The sequence below is a fragment of the Ipomoea triloba genome, chromosome 2, assembly GCF_003576645.1.
Source record: "Ipomoea triloba cultivar NCNSP0323 chromosome 2, ASM357664v1".
Classification (NCBI taxonomy): Eukaryota; Viridiplantae; Streptophyta; class Magnoliopsida; order Solanales; family Convolvulaceae; genus Ipomoea; species Ipomoea triloba.
The window spans coordinates 2,474,099-2,497,550 of NC_044917.1; the positions used below are offsets into that span (position 1 = coordinate 2,474,099).

The 23,452-nt window shown below is 37.9% G+C and overlaps 6 protein-coding genes across 14 annotated transcripts; 1 reads left to right on the forward strand and 5 right to left on the reverse strand.

Annotated features, from left to right (window-relative positions):
* Positions 1–1,670: 1,670 nt before the first annotated feature.
* On the reverse strand, positions 1,671–6,193 carry LOC116010420 (patatin-like protein 7). 6 transcript variants are annotated; one of them, XM_031249821.1, is made up of 3 exons: positions 4,869–6,193; positions 3,579–3,870; positions 1,671–2,219 (listed from the first exon to the last, which is right to left on the reverse strand). In XM_031249821.1, exons 1-2 carry the CDS (start codon positions 5,952–5,954, stop codon positions 3,601–3,603), a joined length of 1,356 nt encoding a protein of 451 aa, XP_031105681.1. In that variant the 5' UTR covers positions 5,955–6,193; the 3' UTR covers positions 1,671–2,219; positions 3,579–3,600. The 6 variants fall into 6 exon arrangements, with proteins under 6 accessions (XP_031105681.1, XP_031105679.1, XP_031105677.1 ...); XM_031249819.1 differs by having other exon boundaries at positions 1,671–2,224; XM_031249817.1 differs by having other exon boundaries at positions 1,671–2,232.
* Positions 6,194–8,355: 2,162 nt separating this feature from the next.
* On the forward strand, positions 8,356–10,768 carry LOC116010672 (tyrosine-specific transport protein-like). The gene is made up of 7 exons (XM_031250167.1): positions 8,356–8,773; positions 9,079–9,469; positions 9,571–9,711; positions 9,849–10,008; positions 10,093–10,243; positions 10,311–10,451; positions 10,530–10,768. Exons 1-7 carry the CDS (start codon positions 8,420–8,422, stop codon positions 10,722–10,724), a joined length of 1,533 nt encoding a protein of 510 aa, XP_031106027.1. The 5' UTR covers positions 8,356–8,419; the 3' UTR covers positions 10,725–10,768.
* A 134-nt stretch (positions 10,769–10,902) lies between these two features.
* Positions 10,903–13,363, reverse strand: LOC116010673 (V-type proton ATPase subunit G 1). The gene is made up of 4 exons (XM_031250169.1): positions 13,219–13,363; positions 12,296–12,407; positions 11,625–11,725; positions 10,903–11,364 (listed from the first exon to the last, which is right to left on the reverse strand). Exons 2-4 carry the CDS (start codon positions 12,381–12,383, stop codon positions 11,221–11,223), a joined length of 333 nt encoding a protein of 110 aa, XP_031106029.1. The 5' UTR covers positions 12,384–12,407; positions 13,219–13,363; the 3' UTR covers positions 10,903–11,220.
* Positions 13,364–13,765: 402 nt separating this feature from the next.
* Positions 13,766–16,315, reverse strand: LOC116010207. Of its 4 annotated transcripts, none has more exons than XM_031249508.1 (4): positions 14,952–16,315; positions 14,232–14,860; positions 14,024–14,125; positions 13,766–13,921 (listed from the first exon to the last, which is right to left on the reverse strand). In XM_031249508.1, exons 1-2 carry the CDS (start codon positions 16,190–16,192, stop codon positions 14,749–14,751), a joined length of 1,353 nt encoding a protein of 450 aa, XP_031105368.1. In that variant the 5' UTR covers positions 16,193–16,315; the 3' UTR covers positions 13,766–13,921; positions 14,024–14,125; positions 14,232–14,748. The 4 variants fall into 4 exon arrangements, with proteins under 4 accessions (XP_031105368.1, XP_031105366.1, XP_031105367.1 ...); XM_031249506.1 differs by having other exon boundaries at positions 14,232–14,358; positions 14,448–16,315; XM_031249507.1 differs by having other exon boundaries at positions 14,232–14,374; positions 14,448–16,315.
* A 133-nt stretch (positions 16,316–16,448) lies between these two features.
* Positions 16,449–17,871, reverse strand: LOC116010208 (caffeoylshikimate esterase-like). Its single transcript, XM_031249509.1, has 2 exons — positions 17,176–17,871; positions 16,449–16,989 (listed from the first exon to the last, which is right to left on the reverse strand). Exons 1-2 carry the CDS (start codon positions 17,812–17,814, stop codon positions 16,612–16,614), a joined length of 1,017 nt encoding a protein of 338 aa, XP_031105369.1. The 5' UTR covers positions 17,815–17,871; the 3' UTR covers positions 16,449–16,611.
* Positions 17,872–18,089: 218 nt separating this feature from the next.
* On the reverse strand, positions 18,090–20,135 carry LOC116010209. The gene is made up of 2 exons (XM_031249510.1): positions 19,781–20,135; positions 18,090–18,420 (listed from the first exon to the last, which is right to left on the reverse strand). Exons 1-2 carry the CDS (start codon positions 20,061–20,063, stop codon positions 18,395–18,397), a joined length of 309 nt encoding a protein of 102 aa, XP_031105370.1. The 5' UTR covers positions 20,064–20,135; the 3' UTR covers positions 18,090–18,394.
* Between the last annotated feature and the right edge of the window lie 3,317 nt (positions 20,136–23,452).

Here is a 23,452-nt window from a genome sequence, read left to right on the forward strand (position 1 = left end):
AAAAAAAAAAAAAAAAAAAAAAAAAAAAAAAAAAAAAAAAACTCCTTATACAAAATATCCAAAACATTTGTTTGATCTATAAATTTAGAAACACTTTGTAATTAATAGAAACGGATCTCTTGATCTTTACATTAAAGAATTCAAGTTTTACTAACTCGACAAAATTTTTATTGGCCCACAATTTGCTTTGTGAGATGATTTTATATCAAAAGGGGTGGTAGCAACTTTTAACTACTTTGATGTAAGTGTATATATTTTTGTTAAGAAAAATATGTAAGCACCGAAAGGTGGGCAGCCTTGTGAGAGCATAAGTGAGAATGACAGAAAATGTGTAGTAATGGCAGCTACACCAATAGACCAACACTTGAATTATTCTAATTGCCACAAAATGTGGCTTTTATATACATATATGGATATAGTCATGGTCATTATCAAAGCATTAGGTGAAACTTATTGGATCCCTCTATCTATAGGGTGTTTGAATGGACAAGAATGGGTGTCATTTTTCTTGGCTAACTTATTATCATGAGAGACTAAGCTTTCATTTGTAGGGTGTAGGGATGAAGAAAAGAGGGACACTGCCTCGAAATGTGTGGTCGAGTGGGTGAAACATGATTTTTGTATTAAAAAGTTATTAGTTCAATTTTTGTTCATACTTTCTCGGTCGAACCTGTCACACATGATTCTCTTAGTATAGTTTGCAGCTATTACATAAGAGTATGATTTGTTTAAAGTACATCATCAGATAATAATTGTGGATTTTCATCGTCACTCAAAAAAGAAAGGAGGGATATTTTGGTGGGCACAAAGATTAACATTATTGGGGTTTTGAGAGAGGGCAAATGGGCAATAATGATTAATGAAGAACTCGTGCTAACAAAAGATATCATGTTTGCCCTCTTGTGGTAATCCATTATTATTAAGTGGCCAACTAGCACTCTTCATCTATGTTCTATAAGTAATTAATGTTTTTAAATACTAAAAGTGTGTTTTTTTGAGCACTAAAAGTGTGGCTTTATTATGACTTAAATATAGATATTTTATTACAATAATTTTTTTAATAAAATTTTATAATTATTGGCAAGTTATTTATTAGTTGAAAACATTTAAAACGTGAAAATAAAAAGTAAACATGTCAAATGAGTCTCAATCTCATTTTCCTACTTTTCATTAAATATCTCAATAAAGTACCAACTATGGTCATCTACAATTATCTCTTGCTAAATAAAGTTTTCTTCTCCTCCACATCATCACTATTTTTTTTTTTGGTGAGAACATATCATCACTATATATAAACAACAAAAACAAATAAACAAGTAACATAAAAGCAATTACGTCTAGCAAAAAGCTTAGCACCATTTTTACATTAATAGGATGCGGTAACTTAGTTGTTTTCTCCTTTCTTTCCTTAAGTAGAAAAGTATTCTTCCCAAGTTTTACACATTTGAAGATGCCCTAATCCCCCTATTCATCCTTATACATCTATGGGAGAAAAAAAAATTAATAAATGTATTTTATCAATATAAATCATGTGCTGTCAATATTTTATTAAGATCAAAAGTTAAGTACAATTTCATTACTTTTAGATTAGTTAATTTTTTAATGAAATGATTGTTTATATGACATGAAATATTATAAGTGGATGAGATCAAAGTAATTGTAAAGAGAAATTTTACCAACAACTTTCAACCAATGTCAAATAGCTCCCAAGCAATATACATACATACAAGGATAGATACCACTGAAATGGAATGAGAAAATGTACTGTGACAACACTAATGTCACTAATTAGTTGATCCATTACCAATTGCTTTTGGACAAACCCCATAAAAGGAGGGGATGGAGAAATGAAAACAGGAAAACCAGAACCACTAGACTATTAAGGTTTGCCTATCATAAGGGGTTTTTCTCCCCATTTTAGTCCCCATTCCACAATCATTTTTTGAGGACTATATGTCAAGAAAACACACAATTATATTTCCCTATATCAAATTAAAGGGTTTTATTTACTTTGACTTTTTCAAAGTGGTATGTCCACCAAATGCCAATCCCTCTGATCTGGTAGGCAAAGAATCCCACCAAGATCATCCTACCCATCCTTTTTACAGTTGAGTGTCTTTTTCAATGGCCACCACTCTCTCTCACTCTTGCAAAAGTTAAAGCTGCATTTTTACCACTCTTCATTCTTAGCTTCAATTCTTCAGTCACAAATTTCTCACCTGCACTGCAAATCTGCAATATAAGTTCACAAACAAATCATCTTTAATTTACCCATCATAATAAGCATTTCTTGTTACGCAAAAATAAGTAATTCGTTAGAGTGTATTTTGATGGTAAGCTATATATATTCTCCTTTCGATATAAGTTTAGATTCCTACCCCATCTTCCCAGTCCCCGTCAAATGCACCAAATATGTGCATGCAGTCTTTTTCAACAAGACAGCACTTTCGAGTTTTGACCACTTCTCTGCTATTAGTAACATTAAACAAGCCTGACATATAATTTCTAAAGCACTTGCTGTCTTCCCAAATAAGTTTGTCTAGAACCTAAACACCAATACAATCATGGCTGCCAACAAACTTCAATTATATACTCCACAAAGGCAAAACCTGGATAGAGGGAAGACGAAGATGCATTCATGTTTTTACTATTAACATCAAAAGTCAAAACCGACATTTCTTCTAGCAGTTATGATATACAATAAATGCTGTGGTCTCAGCATGTTAGAATGACATAATCATGAGAGTTTTATGGCAAAGCTTTCAAGTGACTGGCTCCTGCTAAGCTACCTCGCCTAGATCTAGCATTTAAGGAAACGACGACACATTAAAGATAGCTTAAAACACAACCAAATATTAAGAGCTTCAATATGCACCTCTGAAATCTATCTACGATCATGGTCTAGAAGAAAAGTCGATGAATGTACAGGAAGAAACTTTCAACTTTGCCTAGTAGTCAACCACAACATGATTCATCAAATACAGAAAAGCCCTTTTCTTTAATTCTTTCCGGACTATGTACTGTCTTTATGAACCCACAAAGGGTTGCCATTTGCCAAGCTCTGAATCTCAAATAGTCAAATGGTCACAAGGCACAAGGTCCCCCCTGGCCCCTGCCCCCCTAAAGGTACAAGCTTTCCTAGGGTCCATATCTGCAAAATCACTAAATGGCCTTGTGAAGATTGGTGTCGGTGAGCTACCAAATAAAAGCTAGACTTTCCCTAGCATCATCACCTGTTTTTTGGCCTGAGTTTCTCTCCATACCTATTGCAATCACCATGGGACATTTGTTCTCAAGAAACAGGAAGAAAATGACAAGAATGACCCACGGGTACACAGAGATTGAACAGCAACAATATCTTGTGATTCACAAATCCTAAAGTATTACCAAGAGAATATTTTTTTTATGGTTATATCATTATGCTCCAATTATTTGCAAAAGGGGGCCTAGTTGGTGTCAGTATGATTAGGTGAGCGATCGAAAAACAAAAATGCCAAAGTACTAGAAAAAGAGGATAATAATATTAATTTAGCGGATCTGCAGACACAAAAATAATGAGCAGAGAAAATCTTACCCACTTTTTCTTAATTATTTTGAATACTATTTGGGAGCTATTGGAGTAGCTTTCTTGATTGTGACAATGGGGGCAATTCTCTTAGTCCTCCTTTGATGCTCCTGCACAAGTTCTCCAGCAAACCAGTCAAGTTTCTGGGAATTGCTTTGCTCTCCAATCCTCTTCCCCCCAAAAAGCACGGATTCCACGTTTTTCTGTGACAGCATTTCATCTGCAACCCCAACAAGCATCCTCATATTGCTAGGACTCGGGTCAGTGTCAACACTCACCCCGCAACCAAAGCTCGATCCATTAGCCTGAGAAATTCAAAAACCGCGGGGTTCAGATTATTATGCATTACCTTCTAACTAGCTATTAGGAAATCCAAATTTCATGCATGTCACAGCCAGAGAAAGGGTAAATTGACTAAATTCCATAAATTCTGTCTGTTCCTAATACTGCAGAGGCTAGAGCAGAATAAAGTGGCACTGGGAACAGAGTAAATGATACATAGGGATGATGAGAGGAATGAATGTAGTACTCCAAATTGTACTGCAATGTACACTTAATTGGTGACAAAAGCCAACCAGGATAAAATGCAGCAGACTAGTGGTATAGCCTGCTGTTTATATACACAGGTCCACAATAAATACTCTGTTGCCCTGCCTATTTATTTACTTCACCATCCTCAAAATGCTAATCTCCAGCCTGTTGTACAGTGAGGAGCTGGTTACCATTCACTCTTCTGGAACAGTAATAAGCCTAAAGTTGTCGTCTTTTATACATGAAGTGATGACCCAGAAACTATAATCTTTTTTACAGTCATTTTCCATTATACAGAACTGTTAACTTAACTGCATTGATTGATTAGCTAAAAGAAAGAAATTAAGAATTTCCCTATTATGACATGGCTTGAGGATCAAGAATTTTTAGTGGTTTTAGCTGTAAACTGGGAAAGAACAGAGGGCCTATCAATAAATGTTCAAATTAACCCGCAACTCTATCAAGTTGGTCGGACTATTAGTTCAGTGACTGTAACCATAAAGTTACAAGTTTGACTCTCAGCGAGAGCCACTTTATTTGAGCCCGTCAACTAGCAACCTAAACTAGTTTACTGATTAGGTCACAAGACACTTTATTCTATCAACCTAGACTGGTTTACTGATTAGGTCTGCGGACGGAATTTACCTGTATAAATACTCGGGGGTAATGACTATGAGTTTCCTAATCATCGAAATTGACAACATATTTTTGCCATGCATTTCCCAGGCTGTCTGGTGTGGACTCGTGGGGTGGAGGGGGGGGGGTTACGTACCTGAATGCGCACGTAATTGGTGCTCCGGGACTGGCCAAAAGCCATGGCCACGGCGTGGTCCACTAGATCGGCAGAGGCGTCGCCGGAGATGCGGGCCATGGGGCGAGCCCAGTTCTTGGCCTTCCAATCCTTGACTTGCTCGTATGGGAAACTGCCTTCTAGAAGCTGTTGACCGGTTCCTAGTGAAAGTACCAAAATGTCCTCCACGCCTCTAACCAACGGGAACTCCTGTTTGTTGTGGAGAACGTGGGTAATAGCCGCCGCCGTCGGGTTGCTCATGGCTAAGCCGCCGTCCACGGCCACGCAACGCGTGGAGCCGTCGACGGAGCTCATGCAAACCGGCTCGAACACTCCCGGCTCCGCTGACGTGGCTCTGCATACCTCCCAGAGCCGAAAGTCGAAGCTGTCCGACTCCAGCGCGTCGGCTCGGGAGAATAGAAACGGCGCCGTACTTGAAAGGTCGTAGCATGGAATCAAAACCGGTTTTAGTGTATCCTTAAGTGTTAAGCTCCGGCCGGTTTTCTCGTCCGTAAATGCCTCCTTCATCGCCTTCTCTATCCCGGCGGCGGCGGAAACGGCCCCACCTCCGGCGAAAAATCGCCGGAAAATCCCAGCACCGCCGGAATTCTTGGAAAACAGTCTTTTCCCATTCTCAGCTAAAAACTTCCACGTCCCGTCCGCGTTAAAGATTGGATTTTTCTCATCCTTCGTCCCAAACAACATCGCCGTGAAAATTCCCCCGACGCCGGAGCCGGCGGCGACGTCGAAAAAATCACAAATTCGGGCCTCCGGGTTCCCGGATTTCGCCTTCAACGCCTGCTCCAAATACGACAGCGCTTTCCCACACAGGATTCCCCGCATTCCGCCGCCGTCAATGGACAACACACAAATTTTCCCTCTCGGGTTCTTAGCCCCCGGCGCCGGCGACGTCGAAACCACTTCATTATTCTTGCACGGCTCAACAGCCGGCGTTATGCTCTTGGGAATCCAAAGCTTCTGATCATCATACCCAAACAGAAACTTGCTCTCCAGGATGGAAAATATCTCGTAGCTCAACTTATCCGTTTCCACACTCGGCTCCTGCATATCCCCAGTTTGATGATGATTCCGATTCAAATCCTCAATATTCCTCTGAACTTAGAAGAAACTCAGAAAGAAAGGAATAGAGAAAAGAGAGGAGAGTTGCAGAGGATGTGTGATCTGGTAGCTAGCTTTTAAACCCCCCACCACCATCTAAGAAGACGCCATTTGTACTAATAATTCTCACCCAAATTTCCCTTTCTTACTTTATTATGCAATCTGACTAATCTCCCTTGCCTTTCTTTCTCTACTCCATCGTCATCCTAATCCTAATTGCGTACTCCTCTGATTTGTATACATACACGCCACCCTCCATCTTTTTCACCTATGGCCATTATTTGTCACTAATTGTTCTCTAACCCCTTATTCTTTTTGGAATTAGGAGGAAAATTCAAAACTACTTTTTAATTATGTCATCTGAATAAATTTGGTCTTGTGATCTTAACACCACAAGGAAATAAATCAATCTAAATTATTCATAATTAACACACTCAAACCAAGAAGACAAGGATTTGAACTCGTACTAACTTTGTAGTTACACGTTTGTATCTTTAGTTAACTGGGCTAGGATTACCCCTATTACTCTTCCATCACAAGAATAGAGGTTGATAATATAGTACACCATACATAGGAGCATTGGTATCAATTGGTACCACTGAAATTTCTCATAAAATGGCATGCTGAACAAAATTTTTGAATAAATAGTACTCCATAGATTTTAACTGTCCTCGCTGGGACTCAATTCATTTGGAGAGTCACTTCGTGCTAAACTACAAGGTATTTGACATAATTATAGAATCATTTGAGTAATACTATACATATTCTTTTTTTTTTTACTCTATTATTTTTATTCTCAACTATCATGCCATATTTTGGTTCATCAAAAAAAGTGATTCACAATTTTGCTTCCTACATTAAAATTCATACAAATAGGAGAGTTTTACTCTTTTAAAGTACACTTATCATTTTACATATGAATATATAGACATGATTATGAAATGCATTAAAAAAAACTACCCACTTGTTAATAACTTAATACCCTCCCAAGGGCTGTATTCATAATTTTCCGAAGTTTGGGGTCCAAATTCTGTTTTAGAGAAATCCATTGGGCGTTTATGTAATTACTTAGCCCAAAATATTTCACCGGGAATATCACCCCTAGTTCACGGAGGGTAACGGCCGTCCGACAAAATTACTGCAGAAATCGAACGGTGCTGGCGGATAGCGGTTACGGTGTTACGGAGTACGGACTAATGTTTTTTGTCGCCTAGATAACGGTGTAATTGAGAGTATTGAACGCTTGTCTTCTTACGTCAGAGCGCGTGGGTCCCACGGTCGACACCGTATTCATCGCGATTTTGCCATTTTGCCTTTCCATTAAAAAAAAAAAATCTTGGCATATAAAATTTCTCGAGGCATTATTTTTTGAAGGAAATATATTTTTGTAGAGGTGTGGGGCCCAGTGGCTGTCTCCTTGGACTAAGGCCGGCCCCAACGTGGGGCAGAGTAACAAAAACCGGTCGTTATGTGTGGACCGTGGACTCGGTTCGTTCGGCCTCTCCCCCTCTTATCTACTGTCCACTGCCGTCCTGAATAGGTTTAAAACAACGGCTAATTCCCCGTACGTTGTTACTAATAATAAATTAGAGTCATGTTACCATGTTTGGTTGTATTATGGGGTCATGATTTGTTAAAGGGATTGATGGAGGTGTGGTGTGTAAACGTCACTTAGGACCTCCCCAATAGAAGGTTTTTACACAATTTTTAAAGAATAGAAGGTGATGTGGATGAGTGATAAGGTAGAGAGAGAAAAAAAATACCTCCCCACAAATCTTGAATTTTTGCAGATCAAGTGGGGCCCATCAATAATAATGAGAGTTGCGCCTTACCGTGTGAGGCGCAACTCCTGTCTTGGTGCGATTTTTTTTTTTTTCCTTCACTCTCATTTTCTCTTTCTTAGTCACATCTTTCTTGGTTATTTTTTTCCTTCACTTCCATTTTCTCTTTCTTAGTCATATCTTTCTTGATTTTTTTTTCCTTCACTCCCATTTTCTCTTTCTTAGTCACATCTTTCTTAGTCACACCTGTAAAATCTCTTCAAAATCCTCACACTATTGAGTATGGTATTAAGTGAACGTTATGAAGGGCTATTATTAGGGTGAAAAACACGATAATGAGAAGTGTATTCGGAATATGTTTTAGAGAGGATGGTGTGGTGTATCGAGGTCACTTCACCATAATTTTTTTTATATGTTATAATTTTGTATTAGACCTATTATAGATTATTGTGCTTGTTAAGAAAAACATATATTAGAGCAACATAGAAACTTTATGAAACTCATGGCTGTAAGGTGTTTGTGGTATCATTACATGACCACCAAAAAATATCTTGAGTGGTCCATATTGCACAAACAACCTCAAAGATTCTGCAACTACTCCAAGATATTTGGGATACTCGAACAGTGTCTAACATGGATCTTCATCGCATAATTTCTTCTTCCTCTCTGCGCACAAGGGCAATCATCATAGCTTCTAGTGAGATTTCATCATGGGAAAAAAACAACATTTTTTTATTCAAACCCAAGGGGTTTGGTGTGGGCAAGTGCCTGATTCTTCCCTCTTCCGGCAGCTCATTCCGACAAGGGTGGCAATCAAGTGGCTGGGGAACTGCAGCAAGAAAGGAGACGAGGTGCATCGAGAAGCTAAGCCAAGAGCCTAATCAAATCTCCAAGAAACAGGGAACAGTTGCTGGTGCAGTTGCTTTGATTGTTGGCACCAGTATTGGTTCTGGCATTCTTGCTCTCCCCAAGAAAACTTCCCCTGCGGTAATCAAAGCATGATTTAGTCATTTAGACATGGTTAAATATACCCAATCTCTTCCCTCACCCCCATACCCCATCCCGACTAGATAAGTCATAGTAACTTAACAGTCCATTAGGTGGGAAGATTAATGTATGGTGCTGGTGTAACGCTCACGCTACAACTGCCAAGACTCGATCATGTGTTATTGCTTATAATCTACCACCCAAGAACCAACTGAGCTGCCTGTGATAGCTACCCAATTTCATTATTGAATGGGGAATTATGACTTTTGTTAAACAAATTAAAAGTTGAGTCTTTTGTGTTGCAGGGGTTAGTTCCTAGTTCAGTAGCTATGACAATGTGCTGGGCATTTTTGTTAATAGAAGCACTTGTACTGGTTGAAGTCAATGTGGGGTTGTTGAAAAGGAAGAAATCAAGAAGGGAAGGAGATGAGTTGGAGATCATCTCCATCAGAACTATGGCTCAAGAGACATTAGGAGAATGGGGTGAAGTGCTGGCTACCTTAACTTATGTGTTCTTGGGGTATACTTCTATGGTTGCTTACGCTGCCAAGTCGGGGGAGATCCTTTGCAGTTTGATCAATCTTCCAGAATCTGTTTGTGGCATTGTCTTCACTGCCACCTTCGCAGCTCTGATTTCTGTGGGTGGGACTAAAGCAACTGATCAAGTCAACCAATGGCTCACTGCATCCATGATAGGTAGCTTATTAGTACATTAGATTGCAACAATCTGATTGCTTCCAAGAATAAAATGCGAATGTTGAATGCTAATGAATGAAGCCATTGATGAACACAAACAGGCCTGCTCGTTGCAATTGAGATTCTAGCAGCTGTGTTTGGAGGGTGGTCGGGAGTGGAGGGAAGCGGGGGCAACTGGGAAAGACTTCCAGCCGCAATCCCAGTGCTGATATTTTCTTTGGTCTACCATGATCTGGCCCCTGGTTAGTGAATACCTTGTTTATATTTTTACATATTGCACTTGTATCTGCATCCACGTGACAAGGCAAGCCCTATTCGGGGGCAACTCTCCCGAGAGTGTTAGTACCCCATTTACAAGTTCTAAGACTTTGCTCTGCAGTTCTGTGTGCATATTTGGGCGGCGACCTGAGACGAATAAGAGCATCAGTTTTGATTGGTAGCTTTATTGCATTCGTGCCATTGCTTGTTTGGAATGCAATTGCACTTGGCCTCTCAGCTCAGGTTGATCAATCTGTTGACCCTCTTGAACTGCTTCTCAGGTCACATCCTCAGCTCTTGAGTACATTACACTATGCTTCCTTTCACCTAAACATAGCATCACACAGCATATTTTGATAATGCAGCATAAAATGGGGTGGGGTTTCATATATGGTAGAGGCCTTCTCACTTCTAGCTATAGGAACATCAATCATCGGTACTCTCCTGAGTTTCTCCGAGTTTTTCAAAGAGCAACTCAGTAACTTATTGTTGCATTCCGGACCATTTGCAAATGAGGTAAGTTCGCTATCTCAGAATAAGCATAGAAAATGGTAAACACCTTACTGTTTTTTTTCCCCAGCAGAAGCCAAATTTAAATTCTGGGCAAAGGAAATTGTGGGGAAGAAATACCATAAGCTTCACCGCGACAGCAATGGTGATTGCCCCCTCTCTTCTCCTGTCAACAACAGTTCCAGATGCGTTTTATGCTGCTACAGATATAGCAGTAAGTTAAATCTTTTCCATAATGCAAGTGAAGCTTATAGCTAGCTATGAGACAAATAATGACAGGAGGATGAAACAGGGAGGTTACTGCATGACAATGCTGTATGGAGTTCTTCCCCCAGCAATGGCTTGGGCTATGCACAACAGAGGAGATAAGGACATTGATAAAGGAGCAATATCAAGAGCAAAGCCTGCACTTCTCTGTGTATGCTTGATTGCTTCTTGTATAGTATTAGAGCAAATTATTGCAGATCTCTCACTGCTGCACTTGTAAGAAACAATTTTTCTACGATATAATGAAATATGGTTGCAAATGTATCATGAATCTCCTGAAACTAACTATGAAGATTAGAGAAACAGTATAATTTACCAGAACCTTGCATACAGCCATATCTATTTGAGGTTACTCTAGTGCTAGAGCATGTATGATTACTTGGAAAGGAAACTAAACAGAGTGACAAATAGATATATATATAAATAAGTAATAACACTCCCATTCTCATCGGGGTTTACAACAGTCAATGTTACTCGAGGGTAATCCAATATGGAAGATAATACAGTTCATATTGCACCTAAATACAGACCCCTGGTACAAAAGCACAGTATTTAACTGCTTTATTCAATCAGGACCATGAGAAACCAATAGAGATGATAAAAATACAAAATAAGTTGAGAGCAGGACCTCATTAGCCAAACCCCAGACTCCAAACAGAAGAAAGGAAATGGCTAAGAGAATGCTCAGCTTCACACTCTAAGATCCAAAACAGATCTTAGTTCTTCACTGTGGTAACATGCCTTAGAAGCATGTGGGCAACATCATGAGAAATTCTTGCAGCTTCTGTCTTCAAATGATTAATCTTGGCTTCTGTCTCTGCTTCTAGTCGCTTGACATTAGCACCTGAGTCACCACTACTCTGTTCAACAAAGGCCACTTGTTATAGAACTTTGGCTATATTCCATGTTTTACACATGATGTACAAGTCAAGAGAAGAGTAAAATATCTTTGTTTTTTATGGGAAATAGACTGCACACAACACAGGTGCTCTTGATGATTCACAAAATGAAATTGAGCCATGATTGGCATATTTCAGATTTGGACTCAGTTAATTTTATCCAAGAAATTCAACTGTGTGGTTCTATTATATATGGATTTTATTATTAATTTTCTATATACCTGTGCAAGCTTTTTCTGATACTCAGCTTCCATATGGGCACGGAAAGCAGCTATCTCCTTCTCAGCTTCTTCTTTAGCCTGTTTCAATCTAGCCTGTTTTGCTGCAAATGGAAACAAGAAGGTTTACTCATTTCACCCCAATCTTGAATCACAGAATGCAACATTGTAAAAAGAAAGTAGAAAAGACCATAGCAACAAGTCATGTTGTTACTATATGTTCAGAACAATATAGGTATACATGTCATGTAAATATGTAATTATACAGCAAAGCATGTTCGACAGCATAACTTCTATAAACTGTAAATTCATGCATTACAACAATAATCAAGTACTTCAAGCACCAAATATGCACAACAGAAGCACCCTCAAAATTTTTTTAGAGAATTTGGATGCATCTTTCACCAAATCCTCCAAGTTAGGAGAGCCTTGGCCCTTGGTCCAGCCTTTTAATTGTACTAAAGTAATTGCAAACATTTAATTTTCATGGAAATATCAATCTTGTAAAGTTAGACTAGAAAAGATCACCTATTTCAAGTCATAAAACAAGAAAAAACAAAAAGCTATCTTACTGAAGTTAGACTAGAAAAGATCACCTATTTCAAGTCATGGAAATAAGTCCAATTGAAAAATTCATTAGCAAACTAAAGTTCTAAAAGGACAAAAGAACTTACCACTCTTTGCAGCATTGACAATGTGCTGTGCTTCTTGCTCAGCAGCTAAGAGAAGTTGAATTCCACCTTGGCCCCTGTTAGAATCCATACTGGAAAAGAAACACTACTGTAGCTGCAACAGAGTTCAGACACGAGTATGAGAAGAGCAGTTAGCACTAAACTGATAATTGAGAACACGATCAATTATTCACATTACTTAATAATGGTTTGAAGATTTTTATCAAAGGACCAGCACTAAACTTTTAAGGAATATGAATCAACAAAAAATAATAAATCTTTATGAATTATGCCAAAGTTAATAACATAGTGAGCTTATTGACAGAAGAATTAGGTTTACCATTCTCTTTATCCCATACTGTATACTCCCAAACGCAAATAGACAAAACATCTGATGCAAAATAGTCAAATGAGCAATCAGTTTGCACAACTTATAGTTTTATTAGTCAAAGATCCATTATTTTGAGCTTGTATGTGGCCGCTTAGATTTAGACCTCATCTTACATCTCAATAAATCTACATCACAGAATCCCACCAACTCTAAACTTCAACCTGGATCGTAATAATGTTCAACCCTAATTCCATTTAAAAATCAATTTCCATTATACCTCTTTTGCGAAAAGATCTCAAGTTTTGCAAGCCAACAAATCTACTTTTTTTTTTTTATTGGGAACTAGTTAGGTAGCCTAATCTGAAACGCTTTTCAGGAGTAATTGAGTTGATCAACAACGAAAAATGGAAGAAAAAGCTGTGGCAGAAACAGATCAAGACATATTCAACGACAATCCATCCCAGATCCATTGTATTACAGTCCAAATAAGGCCAGAGGGAGGGTAAAAGAGATGCGGAGTGAGGAAGTCATAGCAGAAGATAATAGGGATACAACGGAGAAAACAGGATTATGGAGAGAAGAAGATGGACGATACCTGAGGAATAGGAGTTTGCTCGTGAATGGATTCACCGAAAACTGAGGCCAATTTTCAACTACAAACGAAATTGTTTCGACTTTTTGAGACTTATATAATAATCACGGGTGAACCTGCCCCGGCCCCTTTCTAGAGCCGGGACATCAACTCGTTTTTTTTTTTAATTTATTTATTTAAATAAAAATTAAACATATACTCGGATTTTATTTGTTATTTTTTGGATTTAGTATACTACTAAATGTCTAAATCTAACACGTTGGATGGGCTGAAAGCCCTATCAAGATTCAATTAGACTTCAGATGAAATACTCTGTGCAACGAGTTCGACAAAAAAAGTGCTAATAAAAATTAAATTCATAACTTTTTAGATCCTGATCCTAACATAACTTTCAGATTATGTATTTATAGTTAACACATTCTGTATTTATAGTTGAAAATTTGTACTTATAACTATCATATTATGTGTAAGAAATTATCAAGTTATTTGTTTACATGTACAGAAACTGTTAACATGTATATAATTTTTATGCAATATGAACCCTAGTCCATGGTATAACAATTGCTTTTCATATAGATTTTTGTATACAGACAGTTCTAGAGAATATATATATAGATGTACAATCTAGGCGTTAACTCTAATTTTTAGGTGTGCAAGCCACAGCATCAGCCAACTCTTTCTTGATTAATCTTACAATATCAGAGACCTGCGCAGGTAGCAAATACCATGTTCAGTTTCACTAATTTCTCTCTTATTGTGAATCAAAAATGAAATATTTTCATTAATGAATATCTTAGTTTTGGCAAACCTCGAAATGGCATGACAAAGCTGATGAGTTCTTGCTCAATACCAGGTATATTTTCTCAAGAATTTGCACAAGTGCATCCACCTGATCCCCTAGTAAATCAACCTGTACAAACAAAAATAGTTCCAAAAAAAACACAATTTAATGTTAACTCATTGCCAAATCTATGCTTAACAACCTAAGTAGGACATTAATCTTGTTTTCAAGCAACCTCAGTTTCAGCTAAATGCAGGCTCTGACACCTTGTTATGAATGCCTTCTTGTACAGTTGTTTCTTTTTCCTCAATGAGGAAACAGGATGAACTAACTCATGTAATTGCTGCTTCAGTTCCTCTATCCTGGGAAGACAGGCTTCTATTATAAAATTTTCACTTGTTGCATGTAGTCAACCCTGTTTGTATAAAGTTTTGAGTGAGAAGTTGAATACCTAAGGCATTTTTTCTCTAAGCTAGCAAGTATCATGTCCTCAAAATCACTCAGGACTTGCTGAAATCTTCTAAGAGATGAGAAGGCGTTATCAGACTGATTGGGCTTCTCTGATCTATTGTCACCATCTAGTTGGCAGGAAGGCTGCATGTTTTCATCACCTTCAATCACAACAGTCGCATTATTATTATCTTCACCATTGTCATCAGGGTATAGGCCTAAACCTCGCTCCAAATCCATCAACAGGTCCTTGCTCGTGATCAGCTGTTTGAGTGCTTTGGCTAACTTTATATTCACTGAACTCAAAATGCTTTCATCAGCATCCAATAGCCATTGGATAGCCTCTCACTCATCCCGCTCTTCAGTTCTGAAGATTTCCAGGTAATGGTTAACAGTTTCATATGCATCCTTTTCCTGTTTCATCAAATTGATCATTTCAGTCATAAAAACCTTATGGATATCCTCCCTTAGTATGTATTCCAAGATTTTAGTTTCATCTCCAGACCTGTCCCGTTGGTTTCCTGCTGCTCGGTCTTCATTTTTGTCAGTGAAATCCATTGAGGACAATCTGTTAGCAGGGTTCCTAATCTGGCTGCCATAGCTACTTACCTTTGCATTGAAATCTTTCACCAGACCTTGACAGAGGAGCAGGTAAACCTGTTCCATCATTGAATTTTGCAGACAAGAATCTTCTGCCTCCCCCTTTAATCTTCTTATCTCATCTTTTAATTCTTCAACGTAATGGCTCCTCATATGTTCTTCACCTCCCAAGACAGAATTTGGTTTCTTTTGAAAAGATTCCAAGACTTGAACATCATTCTCATCAACCAATCCATGACTCCAACTAATTAGACAGTCTAATCTTGAGGTACATTCTTGCATCCTTCTTTCCAAACTGTCAGATTCTCTATTCCTTTTGAGCAATGAAGATCCCTTTCCCAGAGGTTTCGCCCCTGTTGACCAACTCAAATCTTTGCGTTGCTTCCTTATTATGGCCTCATGAATCTTAATCATCTCAGCAACATAATGACTTCCAATAGTTTTTTTATCCTCACCAGGCTCATAACAAGTAAATTCTTGCAAAGGATCACTAACAGATCTACATATATTTGTGAGTGGACCTAAGCCATCATTCTTGTCCAACGTTCTCAGTTTGAAACTATCTCTACTGGAAAAGGTATCCAGTTCCTCACGCAACATTGTCATTTGCGTAATGAGTTCAGTCCATTTATCATCTGAGAAGCCAAATTGAATATTGCTTTTTCTCTCCCTAAGGGTTGCATTGAATATTTGTTGGATATCATCTACGAAGCCCTTAATCAGAACTGATAGCACTTTTGTCTCAATGGTGTGCCTCCATTGCTTCTCCAGGATAGGCACCTCAGTACTATGCACTGTACCAAATGTGAAATCCAACAATCTCTTTAAAATGTCTGAATCAGAAGTCATCTGCTGAATGGTTTTGTTTCCTTCAGGCATTAAAGCATCAGTCATTGGCTTGAATCCAAAAAAATTGTAACCTTTACAATAGAACTCATCTTCACTAGATTTCGTGGCTTGGGATTTCTCAAGATCAGCATCCTCTAATTTCTGCTTCATGCTGTAAACTTCCAGGTCCAGTGAATATTTCAATTCAGTGATTTCACCTTCTTGCATTGCCTGGTTGCTGAGAGGACAATCCACATCACCCTGTCTTCTTTCAAGCTTCACCTTCTCATGAAGTAAAGCTAATTCCTTTTCTTTCATTTCCAGGATCTTTCTAAGCTTTATCTCATTCTCAATCTATCCATCAATTCCTTCTCTTAAAATGAGTGTTTATAGATATTCATAAATGCAGCATTATCTAACATTCTGCCTAGATTTAACAGAAATTGCAGTCAGAAATAGGATGTTATACAGATGGCATGAATTTCTGACATTCTGTTAAAAACAGTTAACTCCTAAGATTATGTTGTGATGCATCAAATAGATTGAGATTTAGAAATAGCATGTAGTCCAAGTATTAAAAACTAGATTATATTTTAATAAAAGTCTCAAATGAGGTCATATAACAACTCAACGTCCAATTAGGAATGCTCAGTATATATAGGTTTCAAGGGGTAATAAGAAATTCGCATTTAAATCCCACGGTTCCATTTTCCGGCCACGTACCGATTATTGCCCATCTACTCCGGCACCGCTCCGCCGTCTTCTGCAGACTTTTGGCTGGTTGAGCGTTCAGCTCTAGTTGTCAGCCACTCCATGACGTCACCGAATACGCGATCGACATCCTCCTCCGGCTCACCCACCATTTGGTGCCACATGCCCGGATAAATGTTCAGAGTCTTATCCTTGCTCGCCGCGCGTCTGTACAGCTCCTCCGCGCAGGCCGGATCGCAGACGACGTCGTCACCGCCGTGGATAATCAGAAACGGCACTTTCACTTCCTCAAACTTGCCTTGCAATTCTCTGCACACTCTCAACAATTCACGCGCAGTCGCAGCTCGTGGCTTCGCTACAGGCCTCCTCGGGCTTGCTATCGCTAGCTTCCTCTTCCATTCCTCCTTCATTCACCACAATTTCATTTCAAATTTACAGAGTGAGTTGGTGACTTAGCCTTTAGGATTATTTTTATTGAAGGCAAGAAGAAGAATTCGGAAACAACGCAGAAGTATTTTTTAAAAAAAATGAGGGAAGTCACTGAATTAGTCACGGTTTTATCGTCCAGAGTGAAATTGAGAATATCTGACCTTGAAAGAGACGCCGAGCAAAGAACCGCGCGTGGGAACCACTTGCCAGGTGGGGACAAGGAAGGCGGCAATGTCAAGCAAATGCTCTAACGGCCATGGCGGCTTGACCTTATCGCTGATCCCACACATTGCTCCGTTCAGAACGACGCCATCGAAAGACCGTTTTGGGGCGGAGTCGCCGCTACGAAGAGTGATTAGGAGAGCAATTGCACCGCCGAGAGACTCGGCATAGAGGAAAGTCGGCAGGTATGACGGCACGTGGCTGTCGAGGAAGGAGTCGAAGAAAGAGATACAGTCGTCGACGACAGGATTGATGTCCGGTATGTGAGCCACGAGGCCGTCGGAGAAGCCGTGGCCCTGGTGATCGATGGCGCAAACGGCGAATCCATGCTTGGCTATGTGAACAGCGGTGAGCTGCACGAACCAGCTGGACTCGCCGGTGAAGCCGTGGACGGCGCAGACTGCACCTATGAGCTTGGTGGGAGGGAGCGGGGTCCACCACTGAGTGAAGAGCTTGAGGCCGCGGGAATTGGTGATGAACTCGGAACCGTGAGACACAGAATGGCGGGAATAGAACTCGTCGGCACTCAGGGACCCAAACGGGCTCTCCTCGTTCGCCTCTGCCACCGGATGCTTCATCTCCCTTTGCTCTCTGGTCTCGGATATTTGCTCAGAAGTCAGAAGACAGGCTTATCTTCTGAAGAGAGTGACAGTTTATAAGATTCATTTATTGGCCGTCAATTCAGATTTTCTTTGAACAGTGAAAATTTCACTGTATTGCTTTTACTTTTCAAGGTCAAAATGTGACCAAAATTATTTGTAAATCATTAAATTTAGAAAAATATGGCATATACATACCAGAATCCGACTTTGCAGTTGATTAGCAGCATGCTGCTAAGATAAATTTGGCTATATTTTACTAATTAATACATTTCAAAATGCTCTGAATATCACAACAGATAATATAATATTCCGGAATGAAGGTGAAAGCAGTGCAAACTCATACTCAACACACACAAGAGGTAAAAAGTTTCTGTTATAACAACCAACCAACCTATTGACAAACACTATTTGCATGAAGATAGTTTTCTGTTATACACGGTAAATGGAAAAACAATTGACAGACTCAACAGAATGTGCTTTTCTGATCAATGACACGTTCTTCTGTACAACACCAGAACTGTTTAGGTCACGGTTGGATGCTCCTGCTTAAGCTTCATCAGTCCTCTTCTTCGGCAACGCAGGCTGAAATATTGATAAAGCCAAATATCTGATGATTAGTAGTAAATTTAAAGGGATCAAATGCACTGTGTATGAGGTATGCATAATCTAACCCCAATGTCATATTATAAGCCGTTTCTTAAAACCTTTTCAAGCAGTGCAAGTTGCAACATACTATACTCCATTACTTTTTTAAGAGAGCAAAAATACAAGAGAAGAAGTGAAAGATTAAAAAAACTGGATGAATTCATTGATTTAGGGTTCAAAGAAAAAGTTTATGATACTTAATATTGTTGGTAGATATCATTGTTAAAACATGATTGGCGTAGTCATAAACAAACAACTCTGCAACCAGCTCAAGCAATAGGAACCTAAGTATGTGCAAAGTTAAAGAGACTCGGACAATGCCTCACTCACTCGCTGGACCGAAGGTAACTGCTTGTACTAAAAAGGTGACAGCCTATTAAAACACGATGAGTTCCTAAAGTTATGGTAGTAGTGTAGTCTCATTTTTGTGTGTTAGCACAATCAAGAATTTTCTTCAATATTAAATATGTTTCACTACTAGCTTGTTTTTCATGTATCCACAATTATATGCTCCAAAAGGAAGAAATACGCGTGATAGGAGCATCAAGAGAAACACTTGAACAAAATCTTCTAGGAGTTTGGGATCAAAATAACTATTCTGTACTCAATGACATTATGATCAGTCTCAAGAGTTCAAACCAGAAGCTGCAGATACTGGTAAGTAGATGTACACAAAAAAGGAAACTAGCTGGAGTTGATCTATCAACAATTGGCTAGTTGGTCTTGGTTACCAAACCCTTGATGGTCTACCTGCTTAACTGATTAAATATTTTGCACAGGTAGAGAGATGAATTATTCTTAAATCTCTTCCCGAGCTTCAATCTGTGAATGTTTGACATAATTCCTGGAAATTCATTGGCAGACACTTTGGATGAATCTACAGTACTAAATTATGACCTTTTACTGGTGCTTATGAGTGCTACTTTGGGCTCCTAACATATTGCAAACACCTTCCGTCTAATCATTTGATCTGCAAAGCTTGTCTACCTAATAAGGGAACCAAACTTACACTACTTCGGCAGGCTGCTGAAAGGAATATGAGATAATTTTATTACATCATAATTGTTAAGAAGATAGACAGTTTGCACAACTCTTAGTTATCAGCAAAATTCAAAATGGAGAAAACTGGCTACCGAACAATTTGAATCAACATTTATATCCATCCAGAAAAAGCACACAATTAAAGAGGTTTCTAAATGACAGCAACTGATGAAATGAACAGTACTCCGTTGCATTCAATCTAACCCAGCGCGGAATCTCCAATACCAAAATTAAGAGCAATGAGCAAGAATTGTACCTCCGCAACAGAAACAGCAGTAGCAGCAAGAAAGGATCATGAGCAAGTCTCCACAAAGCACGAGAAATCGCCCACCTCCTTTACCGGAAACCTTTGAATTAACAGATTGAGTATCGCTATTATCATCGTCCAAAAGCTTTTGCTGGTTGCTGCTGCCTTCGCTGCTTTGAGATTCTCGCCGCTGCTTCTCAGACGTCTCCATTCTGTGGAGGTTCCATTCGAGTTTCTTCAAGTAACCCAGCTTGAAGGAATCCCTCAATCTCATAGACGGCCATAGATGCATCTCTTTAACTCTCTCTCTCTCTCTCTCTCTCAATTTCAGCTATGATAGACAGAGCACTGAAAACGAGACTGGGAGTAAAATAAAATATCAATAAAAGGCCCAACACAAATACGCAATTGCACGGTATTAAATTGTCCCAACTCCAGTGACTTTCCTAAATAGGAAGATATGAGATCGAGTCAAAGTTTAAAGTTTATATTACAATGTATTAGAGTTAGTAATATTTTTTTTAAAAAAAAAGAGTTAATACCACAAATGATCCTCTGACTATTGGACTAGTACTTCTTTTAGTCCTCGACTTTCAATTCGACCACAAATGGTCATCTGACTTTCATTTTTGACCACAAATAGTCCTCCATTAAAAATCATGTTAAATAGGTGTTAAATCTAGGGGTATTATCATCAAATTGATATATATAATTGTCATAAAATAAAAATGTTTACAAGTTTTCACCAACAAACATAATTGAAAAATTAACAAATATAAATACTCCTAAATAAAAAGACAATACACATTATTCTTGTAATTATGCGTACAAAATGAAAATTTAATATTAGAGCTATCTGTTTTTAATTTAACCAACATATTAAAATGGAAGATTTTTTTTTTAACCTTGTTTCCATAATTTTCATGGTTGTTCATACATGGATGATTAATAGTTTTCACTCTTCATTAATCGATCAAACATTTTGTTTGGGACATAACTGAAGGTCGCCACCGTTGAATTAATATAATTAATCAAGTACAAATTGCGAACATTAATCATGAAATTTTTTTTTAATTTGTTCATTTATGTGATTTGTCACGTCCATTTTGTTATTATATTTATTAACTTAATGTTTGAAATTAATTATGGTATCATATAATTCTCAAAAAGAAGTAATCATAATAATATTAATCAATTTGACGATATTACCCATAGATTTAACACCTATTTAACAGAAATCTTAACGGAAGACTATTTATTGTCAAAAATGAAAGTCAGATGACCATTTGTGGTCGAATTGAAAGTCGATGACTAAAAAGAGTACTAGCCTAATAGTCAGAGGATCATTTGTGGTATTAACTCAAAAAAAAAAATTACTTTTTTATTTCTTCTCACCAAATTTTGATGATCACATTTTCATTATAAATTAGGGCTCACGAGCAAAAGTCAATAAATAAAAATAGGGAGTATGTAGTATAACTCTTTTATTTATATATACAATATAAAAAAAATAGCCAACAATTTGTGATTTAGCGATACCCAATTGCTTTCTTATATGAGGGGTTGTGAGTTGAGTCTTAGTGGAGGCTACTCCATTATAATGGAGTTAGTAATTCTCACTTACCATAGAAAGAATTAAAAAATGGTAACTCTTTCCAAAATTACCTTTCACCATTCAATTATTATCTTATTAACTCTTCTTTTTTTTTTTTAATAATAATCTCTCGAGACTAATTCATTGAATCATAAGCGGAAACTTTTACAATAAAGATTAAAGGAATGGACAAATATTCCTTACAGTCAGATATAGAAACAAATTTCCTAACAATGTTATCGAAAACTTGAATCGCAGACTGTTTCACAAATTTGAAGCTGAAGTCGACAGGAGCACTCCAAGCTTCTTTACTGGCAATAGTAATTTGGTCAAACATAACGAAGGCATACTCTAGTTCAAAAGTCGTTGACACCACCCGAGTATCAATCTTCATTCTTTTGTGGTTCACATACGCCATGACCAATTATCGTTCTACGCTTATAACAAGATCTCGCCAAAAAAACGAGAGGGAATAAACTCGCAAAAGAAGCGAGAGGGAATAAACTTGCTAAAGATGCGAGAAGCAACAAATTCGATAAATAAACGAAAGGTATAATAGCAACAAAACTTACTAATAAAAAACAACACTGCTTTGAATCAAGAAAAAACCACTCCTTCCTACTTCACCTTTTGCAAAACCCAAAACCTTCTTTTCCTTATTCAGTGGTGATGTACTTCTTGACAAATCCGAAGCTGGGGAAGAGGAAGAACGCCGGAAGGGAAGGAAAAGGGGCGGCGATAGCCGAAGAACACGGCGGCGACAATGCGAGATCGTAGGTGTGGTGGACGGCGATGGGGGAGGCAAAAATGGAAAGGAGAGGCAGAAAGAAAAGAGCAAAAGAAAACGACAATCGTGAAGAGGAGAGGACATTAAACTCCTTTATATAACTTTTATAATTATAAGGAAAATGACATTAAACTTACCAAAAGGTTTATAAAACTTGAAATTAAAATGATAAATTTGTAATTTTATCATGTATGGAGTACTTTTTTTTAACCAACAAAATAAAATATATTATGTTTGGCGTTAGCCGAGTTGACCGAGTTCAGCCTATATTTGATTCGAGATGTGGAGATGTGGCGATATGACTTACTATAGAGAGATGTGGTTAAATAATTAATGTTCATCTACTTATCACAAAATGATTTTAAGTAGAATATGACAACCATATAAATAAAGAACTCTCTGGTTAAGCACATTTGACTTACATCAATCACATTGTGGACTGGAGAGTAAACATAATGTACCGTTGAGATCCAATAATTGGTACCAGAGCTAAGGTCATGGGTTTGAATCGATGACGAGTCGAGTTTAATCCCAAATAAAATGTGGTCATAGATATTAATTTAGAAGCAACCATAGTCGTGTAACATATACAATCAGGAGGATAATCTAACCAAATTGAGGGAGTGGTGATTTTACCACGTACTTCTTATTTCCTCACATCCCTCCAAAACATTTGCATTCTAGCTATTATCCTCCAACAAGTACACCTCAAAGAGCAAGGTCGGCAATGCCAATATAGAAGTTACTTTAATTAAAATTAATGCAAATGTTTGAATCTTGATGAGGATACAAGTCCATCAATTGTCTAAGAGAGTGGTTATCGACTTATCATTATGATAATGTGTCTCTTTATCTTTCACCGTAGCAACTCCAACAAAATTGATCAATACTATTGACTTGGTAACCACAAAGTTGCAAATTTAACTCCCGAATGAATCTAATTACTTATATTACTAGTAAAACCTATTTTAAATTCAATTAAACCTAAATCATACCCATTCTAAACCCATTAAAGAAAAATTAATTAAAAATAAAATAAATAGATCACTTGGTACGGTATACATAAATTCATATATATTCTAAGATTTCGATTTGCACCTATAACTCTTACATACAATATTACCCCAAAGTGATAATAAAAGTTAATATTATTACTTTATTAGGCTGGGTCAACGAGCATTAAACACAATTATAAAGAGTGCATTTTTAGTAGCCGTTGCTGGCCTTTTAGTAATTAAAAATAAAAATAAAAAACTTTAGAAGAAAAGAATTGCAATACACATGATTACTTAACAATTAT